A 9,728-nucleotide genomic window follows, 5' to 3' on the forward strand; every position below is an offset into this window, starting at 1 on the left:
GTGGCCAAGGAAGTCTGGAAACATGTTGTTCCGAGAAACCATCAACATCATTTTTTCTCTAACCCTTTGCACGAATGGATTTCTTTCAATTTATAGGATACTTCATTGCTTCATGGTGGGGAAATCAATTGGGCTTGCCTCTTCGGATTATTAGCTTGACAACTATAGAAGAATTGCAATCTTTTCATCTTTCAAAGGAAGTCATGAAGCTCTAATGAGATCATTAAAGTCTCCATGTGCTGGGATAAATATGCGACTCTGGATTCTAGAAATGGCTTGAGTAGTAATATTGTTTCATCCCATGATGAGTCTACACCCAAAGATTGGATCTTTCTTAATACCGATGGTGCTGTAAACATTAGGAAGAGCAGGTGTTAGAGGAGTGGTACGGTATAGTATTGGCAATTAGGTGATAGGTTATAATAGATTCCTAAGGAATTGTTCGATTTTTTATGCAAAACTCTAGGTCATTCTGGATGGTTTAAAGCTCATCCAACGTAGAGGTCATAGCAACGTGATTTTCATTTTGATAGTTTGAAAGTAGTCAAAGCTAATCATGAAAATGCCTTGAAGAGCTCAACCTCTGCTCTGATTAGGAAAATGATTTTGTCGCAAGAAAGTCACTGGATTCTAAGACACATTCCCAAGGAGGAGAATAAATGTGCAGACTATGTTGCTAAATTGGCTTTTGAAAGAGAAGAGGATTTACAACTGGTTGAGTTTCCCCAGATGAAGTGTTAGATTTCTTTAAGTCAGATAAAGAGAGGACTATTGGACCTCTTGAATATCCCATGTAATTTAACTTTGTTATGTTTCTTTTTTCACAAAAAAAAAACTATACACAAAAATGGATATTTAAATATAATTAATTATCTAATTATTTGAGTTATTTAAATTGTTTATTTAAATCTAACTATTAATTCAAGTAGACTAAAAACCTAGAATAACTCAATTATTTAATTTGAAAATTGTTTTCAAATTAAGTCAGATTTTCTCACTTGTATGTAGATGGAAGATCGAGTTTTCTCCTTTCCATAAATTGTAAAAGGTAGATTCAACTAATGTAAAACAAATTTAATTTTACATGTGTGATTATGAGTATATTAAAATGTCAAATTATTTGTTTGATGTAAAAATTATCAACCATTAACTATTTAGAACAAATGAAATTCTCAACCAATATAAATATCTAATTGATTCCAAACTATAAATATCAAATTTATTTAGAACTTGTAAGAGCAATGAATGAACAATTCAACAATCAGTTTGTTTTTTTAGTAGAGTACATACATAGGAGAAACTACAGCATACAATCAAAATATTACAAAGCATAATGGACAAAAAAACAAACAAAATTGGAAAGAATCCGTATAACGAAAAATGGACAAAACTCATACATGACATATGCACAATTACATAAGTAGGACTCAAACCCAAGTACTACTTCTACCTTAACCAACAATGCCAAGGTCTCATTGGCTCAACAATCAATTTGTTAGATATGAATCAACCATAGAATCATATAAATCTGTAAAACTAATTAATTTCACACCAACAATATATATTCTTCTAATCCACCAATCATATTTTATACCCTGTTCAAGAAGATCACCTATGCTTGAGTTTCAAAGTAAATTAAAATATTTAATTATTTGTTTGATGAAAACAAGTTCCCACTGTTGAATAAATTAAAAACTATATACTTTGTATTTCTTTGAAAATACATTTTTCTCTTGCAAGATGAGGATTTGATAAGCCTAAACATATCAAGATGTAGTAAGTCAGGGAATTCAGATCTACAAAGATAAAACCCTGTAAAAAGCTTCATTTTTCAATCAATTGAGAAGCATTTCTGTACATTGTTTCATGGAAAATCTCTTAAGCCCCTGTACTGTTCTCCATAAGCACCTTTTTTTTTTACCCATTTTTGCACCAACAATTGCGGAGAAGCAATTTTACTTCAAAATCAGACAATAGCCTATATTTATGAAACAGTAATCATGATAAAAACAAAAACAGTGAGGTGATAAGAAGAGGCATTTCCTAACCGGACATAATAATGCAGTTTAATCAGTGGTCAAAGCAACTGACGAAGCTGCTGGTTTTCTTTCCGGAGAGACTTAACCTCTTCCATCAGTTCAGCTTGGTTCTGTAAAATGGAGCGCATCACACAAGACATCTCCATCTGTTTGGCGATTCCACAAATTAGAGCTGCAGTTATTTATGAGAAAGCCAAAGCAATACAAAAACAAGAGGTCATAGGAAGATACCTCCTGCATGTGGAATTGTCTTAAGATTTCAATATGAAGGTTCCTCATATCTCCATGAATGGATTTCTGAAATGAATCAAGGGTTTCTTCAAGAGTACGTTGAAATAGCTGAAGAGTGAAGTTACTTCCTTGCTGGGGATCAGGTTGAGGAGCCTTGTGGAGCTGTGTTCCTCCCTGTTATAGTTGGAATCAATGAATCATCATGACCAAAGAAAACTATGGAATCGTAGAAGTTCATTAAAAAACATTCATCATGGTTGACTTCACCATTTCAATGTGTAAATGACAGTAGAATATTGAAAACAGTGAAACCATCCATGGTAACCTGACCAAGCAGGAGGATTACTCAAGCTAGACCTCCACTCTTAAAAGCAAACTGACATATAAGAAATTAAGTATAAAAGCCAACAATAATATAACCAAACCAGGTTTCATACATTCATAGCTGGAAGAATTCCTGATTCTTCTCCAGTAAATGAATCAGACCTCAATAACAAGCTATTCAACAGCTCTTCTCTGGTTTCAGCTCCTGTTTTCTTTGTTTTGGGGGAAACCACCAATTGGGAAGTTCCGTCACTGAAGGCAGATGTAGTACTAATTCTCTCAGCATATGTTGAAAACCTTCGAGGCAGCCCTAAAGATGCTAGTTTTGGTGAGTCGAGGCTGCCTGCTCCAGTAATGCCTTTTGAACCAAGAGACAAAGCAGACAAGGAGCTGGATAAATGTTCAGGAAATCCTAGTGACGTCTCCTGACTTGAAGAGACATCTTTTGTGCGCAAGTTTTCATAGCTTATGTCATTACTTGTTAATGAGCTAATACTTGTCTGACTGAGCATTGAAGATTGAGTTTGTCCAGAATAAGTATAGCTTGTTGTCATACCACCAGAAGCCTCCATCCCAAATCGAGATGGCAGATGACGGAGGTGAGCAAATTTATCAGATATCTTATCACCACCCCACGCTTCAGGAGGAGTGATGGAGGCCTCTTCACTCTTGGATGATGGTGTAGGCATAGATCGTAATGACGTCAAAGATCTTGTGTCATCCTGCACTAGTACGTGGTATAAAAAAATCTTTATGTGGGACAGAGACTGGATTAAGCATGAACAAGAGATCTATGGCTAAAGAGCGTCCGATATAATAGTCTGAAATAAGTAACTGATTACAAATGAACATTGCAGAAACAAGAGCTCTCTGCGGTGAATAACTAGTCTGACATTTTGTTCAGTAGCAGAAATTCTGTTTCTTGGATCATAAACTAACTTTATTCAAAAGAAAAAAGGTCTCATATTTTAAATCTTAGAAATACTTAAAACATGCCAACCCAATTTGTTAGCAAGTATTTAGAAAACGTGTGAGCTATTTTACTCAATGAAATGCACACTCAAAATGCTCCAAACATACAAAACAATGCACAAATGGACAATTCACATTCTATGCAAAAATGAGGACTAAATAGTATAAGTACACTAACTTAGAACATTAGCATGAAGATTTTAGACTAATATCCTGTACACCAAAACCAAAATAAATAAGCCATGCAGCAATGTAATGCATGGCAGAAGATGAAAAAGCGAAAAACCTGTTGAGATATTGAACTGGACTTCCAATCAAATATTGGGTGATCACCAGCTCCATCATCAGCAAAAGCAAACCTCCTGCTAGAGGGAAACAGAAGGGAGGAGGGCCTCTTATCAGCGAGTAGATGCTCTTTTTTTGCACCCTCATGAATATCCCACAACTTATCGAGTGAGGGTGTAATCGGTTGAACATCCACAACAGGGGAAAACACATCCATATCATCCTTGAGACTGTACTTAGAGTGAGGAGCATGTAATCTCGTCAGTGTTCCACCAGGCCACAGATGGCTTCTATGTGGTGTTTCCATAGAAGAAGACAGATTGCCTGTGCTTGACACTGATTCACTCCTACTTGTAAGAAAAGATACTTCTGCAGGGCCTGATCGGCCACCAGAAATTGCTGTGGATACTGAAAGGCTCAATGATGTCACAGATGGAAGTGGGTCAGGCATAAGAACTGAATCCTCCACTGGACCCCCCAAGAGAGCAGTCTCAGCAGCACAAGTAGTCTCATTAACAATTACTGGTTTTGATCTTTGCCAGCATAAACTTGAAACAGCCTGATGGATTCTATAAACACTTAGGATTTAAAATGAATAAACAAATAAAGGTTCTTAACTTTCAAACTTATAACCTAAAGATAAGATTATCACTAGTATGTTAAATTTACACAGCACTCTTTAAAGTTGGAGCACGAACAAGCAAGCAGTGAAAACCTATTAGAAATCACTAGTTCCATCATAGAACACGATCCTTGATAGCAATACGATTCATTATTATACATCAAGCTTAAAGTTCTTATGAAAAATAGAAAGAAAGTAAAAACTACGGAAACTTATCATGTCTGGACCATATATTAAAAGGTGTGATACATAGAGGAAAAGAGAACTGACCTCAGAACTGCTATAAGCACCAAGGAAAGTAAAAGGCTGTAGTTTTCCCCGAAGATCATAGAACGCTACTCTACCATTATTGGTGCCAGCTGCCAGTGTCCAACCATCATCTCTAAATGCCAATGAAGTGAAAGGTGCCTCATGAGAAATGAAAGTAGAGGGTCTTCTAGACCCAGTATCATAGGTGTATAGCTTCTTATCCAACCCAACACTAGCAATTACCTGTCAAAATGGAAAAAGAAACTTGAAGCATCAGAACATTTAGCAAACTTTTGAAAGATGTCCTAACCATAAAAACAGCTCACTTCATTTTGAAATCCCAGAAGTCCAACCTTTTCCTTTAATTAAGCCTGGAAAAAGGAGGAGAAGAGAATGAAAAAGAAATAGAGACCTTATCATTGGATGGTGAGAAGCTAATGCCAGTTGTGGGTGCAGAGTGCTGCTTCAACCAGGAAACCTGTAAAAGGCAAATGGATTAATTATGTATTTGAAACAGCAAGAATATTGAGATAGAGAGAGAAGAAGAAGAAAAAAAACCTTTGGGCTACGACCGGTGGTATCCCATAAATGGATAGATCCATCGTCACCAGCAGTCACCAAAATGTGTCGGCTGATCCGAGAATAATCAAGTACACTCAGTACCTGGCCTTAAATTCCATCTTAGGATTAACTTGCAAACAAGAATTAGAACTTAACATAAGCACTCAAGTGCAACAAAATAAACAACCTGTTCATTAGGATCTTTTAGTTCAGCAGCCCTTGCCCCAGAAGCAAGGTTATGAAGAATGAGATCCCCACTTTGGCTGATGGAGGCCAAGTGCTCATCTTTGCAATTGTACATAACACCTGTAATTGTGCTAGTATGACCCCTTAACCATTTGATGCAACGCTTCCTTTGCAAATCCCATATCCGTACAACTTGACCACTTCCCCCTGAACATATGTATCTGGACCCCTTGTTGATAAAGCTAATAGCTAAAATAGACTCCTGCAAAAACATGGGAAATTTTACTTGATAAATTAGAGTGTGAAGGCCCATAGCAGTAATTGTATCAAACATCCGTAGCCTTGGAAACTGATTAAGGACAGGGATTACCGACGAAGCAAGTTGTGGTCTCATTAATAAATACTCAATTTAGGATGCGAATAGTAAAAACTCGAGGGACTTAATTTTGCAAATGAGAGCACAAGATTTTTTTTCGTACATCTAAGTTGACAGCCAATAAACAAAGGATGCACATCTCATAGGTAACTTCTATTTCATCATGTACATATCTGCAGTTAAAAATCTTATTGCATCGAAAAATGTAGTTAGAGACATAACATAAATAAATTTGGAATTTACCAATGATCTCAATAAACATTATATCCAAGTCCAAAAATTTATACTGCAAACAATCTATCTATACGTACTACCACAATATTCTATATTTTTTTCTTTAACAATGTACCAAACCTAAAGGAGGATTACCTCAATGTTATCTCCACAATCAGTCCCAGCAACCGGAACTGTCCACATCCTCTGCCCATTTTTCCGCCACAAAGATATCTTCTTATCTTCTCCGGCACTCGCTACCACTAAGTCTGCCATAACATCAACTCAGCTGGAATCAGTTCAAACAAGTATATAAAGAAAAAAGAAAAAGAACTGAAATTCTCTGCATAATTGCTAATTTAATAAAGTTCTAATAAGTAAAAATATGAAGTGAAAAAAAATCACAGCAACCGAACAGATCGTAGCGAAAGAAATGGGAAGAAAAACAATGTTAATTGAATAGAAAAAGAAAAACAGAGCTTACTAGTGTGGTTCCACCTAACCGAATTGACAAAGCAACTCGGAGAAGGTGAGTAACTTAAAACGCAAGGATCGTTCGGTTCGAGCTTAATGTCGAAGATTTTCACGGTGTCGCCGCCGCTCGCCGCTAGTAACTCCAGCGACGGATCCGGTCGATTCATCATAATACTCTTATATATATATATATATATATATAAAGAAAGAGTTTCCTCCAGGAGAACTTTGTGGATGATTAAAAATTAAAGGGAAATGAGAAATTAGAATATTAAGAAAAATCAATTAAAAATGATTTGATTTTAATCAGAATTCGATGGTTAGAGAAAGTGTAAGTAAACCCTATGGAAAGCAAAAGGAGAAGAGAAGAGAAGAGAAGAGAAGAGAAGGGACGAATTCTTTTTTTTAAATTGTAAAGGAGTAGGCTACCCATGGCCGAGCCTGGCGATTCTGGTTCAGTTCGAGTTAAATTCAGATTAATAAAAAATTTATTTATTCATATTCTATTTTGATTAAATTAAAAAGGCAAAATTATTCCGTCGATGCTAATTTTTCTTTTATATTTTTCTCATTATATAGGGTAAATTTGGGTCATTTAAGAAGAAATTTCGTCATCCAAACAGCAGTTCCACCTTCATTTTTGTTACCCGATGACTCATGGTTACCCAATTTCTATTTCACTCTTATTTTGATTTTCAAAAAAAAAATTGATCTAATGTTTCATTCATAAATTTTAAAATTGCTGCGAACTAAATCCAGGTTTATTTTTAGTTAATTTATGATGATTTTTAATATAAAATATTTTATATATTAAAATAATAAAATTAATTTAAAACTTGAATGTAAAATTTGATTGAGTTTTAATTGATTGACATGTACATTAATAGAAGAATGTGAATTGAATACGTTGAAGTTTATTATCCTCTTAATTATGGGTTAGGAAGATTACACGTAACTTTATCTATATTATGTTAAAAGAGTTCAAAACTTATGATAAATTATTATAAAAAATTTTATATAAAAATTAAATTAAGAAAAATGGATAGAATTCAATTTGAATTGGATTGGTTATTTTTAAATTGATTTAATTTCTATTGAAAATCAAAATACTTTACGATAACTAAAATTTTATTATTCAACTAAATTAATTCTAACTACGCACAAACCTTATTTATTATTATTTTTACCCAAAATCCTTATTTATTATTAGAAATTCTATTATATCGGTAAAACCACTAACATATAATTATGTTTGAAAATAATATATAATAAATAATAAAATATATAATTTTAAATTAATTAATAATATTATATCAAATATGTATAATAATAAAATAAAATGATAAGATTAAATTTTGATTAAAATGAAATTTAAATATATAAATAGATCGATGAATAATACTAAATAAATACAAATGTTTATCATATGTTATTTTCAATCTTGAATTGGTATTGAGTTAACTTATGACACTAACTCAACCAATAACATTATTAATATATACAACCGATGAATGGAGATAAGAATGATAAAGCAGTTCTGCCACCCTAAAATGGAAAATTTATATTTAGGCCTTAAATTTTTTTAAAATTTTATATTAATAAAGGTAAAATTGTACTTTGACCCATCTAAAATTATAAAAATTTGATTTAATCCTTTAAAATTATAAATATATAAGCTATAAAAATTAAAATTTTGTTCGCCCCTAAAATTTCTCGGCTTTCCCTTGACAATTGATAGAAGTAATAAATTATACGTATTAAAATAAAATGTATAAAAAAGATTAAATAAAGGTTTAATTAAGTAATAAATTTAAGGTTTTACAATTTCAATTGGGGTGGGTTTAAATTTCACTATATGTATATTTTTATTAGTTTTTATTTAAATAAAATTTTAAATATCCTTAAATAATAAATTTATTTTAATTATAGAAAGTTATTTTCGTAATTTTTTAATTGAGTTATGTCTAATTGACTCGCGACATCAAGTCAACGAAAGATTAAAATAATAATATGAATTTAAAAATATATTTTTATAATAAAATATAAATTAACCAATTGATAATTGAACACCACCGTACCAAATCAAATCTAAAAGTACTCATACAAAGCCCGATCGTTTAGCGGCACGCAAGCAAAGGTTTTTTTTTTGTCTTGACTCCTTTGTAGTTATTATTTGTAAAAGTTGTTTTGGATGTATACAAAGAAACTGAGACGGCCTTCTAGTGTCAAAGGATGAAAAAGCCATATATATATATATATATATATATAATATATATATATATATCAAGCTTAAATTCGATTAGAATTATAATTAGAGGTATCTCATTTACTTCGAATCCGAATTCAAGACACCATCTCTTAAATATAACTCGTATAATAACAAAACGATTAATCTCCGCAACTAATTAATAGTTGCCTATGGGCGTTGATTGCAATCAATCTATGAAGATCAAATCAGAGCAAATCACACGGTAAACCAGTGTCGGGAACGGCAGCAAAATGAGATAAGCATCTGATTTGGTCAAGGCTTAGGGACACACAATATCTTATTGTCTATAAGAGCCAAGCTAATCTTTTTAACATTAATTTCATTATACTTTAATATATGTTTTTTTTTTATACAATGTCTAAAACTATCAATAGTCTCATTTTAACTCTTAAATAGGAGGATAATGTGCTATAACGTACTCGAACCTATAATCTCCTACACTGATAATAATATCAATACAAATCATAAAGCCTTTCCAAAGTTTTACATTAAAATCGTTGCTTGCATTCATAATAAAATCCATATACCTCAATAATAGATACGTGTTAATGGTTTTTAGTCTTATAAGCGGGTAAAAGACATATCGTTTCCAAACTCTACTTTCCATGCACGATCGACAGTAGCCGCCAAAAAATAGGTCATTGGCATTTGGAGGAAAATCCTGTACTCAAACAACCTTAACAAATTTTTATATTCATCGTCCATGTATGTCACCTAAAAGCACACCAAATTTTTACATTGAGAAACAATCAAATGCAAGACACCGATACTACCCTAAATACATATGAAATACTTAACTTTCCCTCAAAACCCATAAAATATTTAATAATAGTCAACTTTGATGCAATTTGTTTAATAAACTTGTTGAGAGATATTTTTCTATTTGGTACAATGTGAAGGAAAAACTCCTAACTAGGTTAGATGAGT

The 9,728-nt window shown here is 32.8% G+C and overlaps 1 protein-coding gene across 1 annotated transcript; it reads right to left on the reverse strand.

Annotated features, from left to right (window-relative positions):
• Positions 1–1,623: 1,623 nt before the first annotated feature.
• Positions 1,624–7,105, reverse strand: LOC108450260 (protein NEDD1-like). The gene is made up of 10 exons (XM_017747801.2): positions 6,543–7,105; positions 6,215–6,327; positions 5,471–5,731; positions 5,281–5,385; positions 5,135–5,200; positions 4,744–4,965; positions 3,853–4,410; positions 2,708–3,316; positions 2,271–2,444; positions 1,624–2,185 (listed from the first exon to the last, which is right to left on the reverse strand). The coding sequence occupies exons 1-10, from the start codon at positions 6,700–6,702 to the stop codon at positions 2,078–2,080; spliced, it is 2,376 nt and encodes a 791-aa protein (XP_017603290.1). The 5' UTR covers positions 6,703–7,105; the 3' UTR covers positions 1,624–2,077.
• Between the last annotated feature and the right edge of the window lie 2,623 nt (positions 7,106–9,728).

This window comes from Gossypium arboreum, chromosome 5, assembly GCF_025698485.1.
Source record: "Gossypium arboreum isolate Shixiya-1 chromosome 5, ASM2569848v2, whole genome shotgun sequence".
In the NCBI taxonomy this organism is placed as follows: Eukaryota; Viridiplantae; Streptophyta; class Magnoliopsida; order Malvales; family Malvaceae; genus Gossypium; species Gossypium arboreum.

Excerpts from the sequence above, each read along its gene's own strand:
- LOC108450260 (XM_017747801.2), bottom strand. The coding sequence starts at position 6,702 with ATGATGAATCGACCGGATCCGTCGCTGGAGTTACTAGCGGCGAGCGGC. Across the intron at positions 4,966-5,134 it reads TCTCACCATCCAATGATAAG|GTAATTGCTAGTGTTGGGTT; the intron begins GTCTCTATTTCT and ends CCATTTTGACAG. Across the intron at positions 2,186-2,270 it reads GACAATTCCACATGCAGGAG|ATGGAGATGTCTTGTGTGAT; the intron begins GTATCTTCCTAT and ends ATCGCCAAACAG.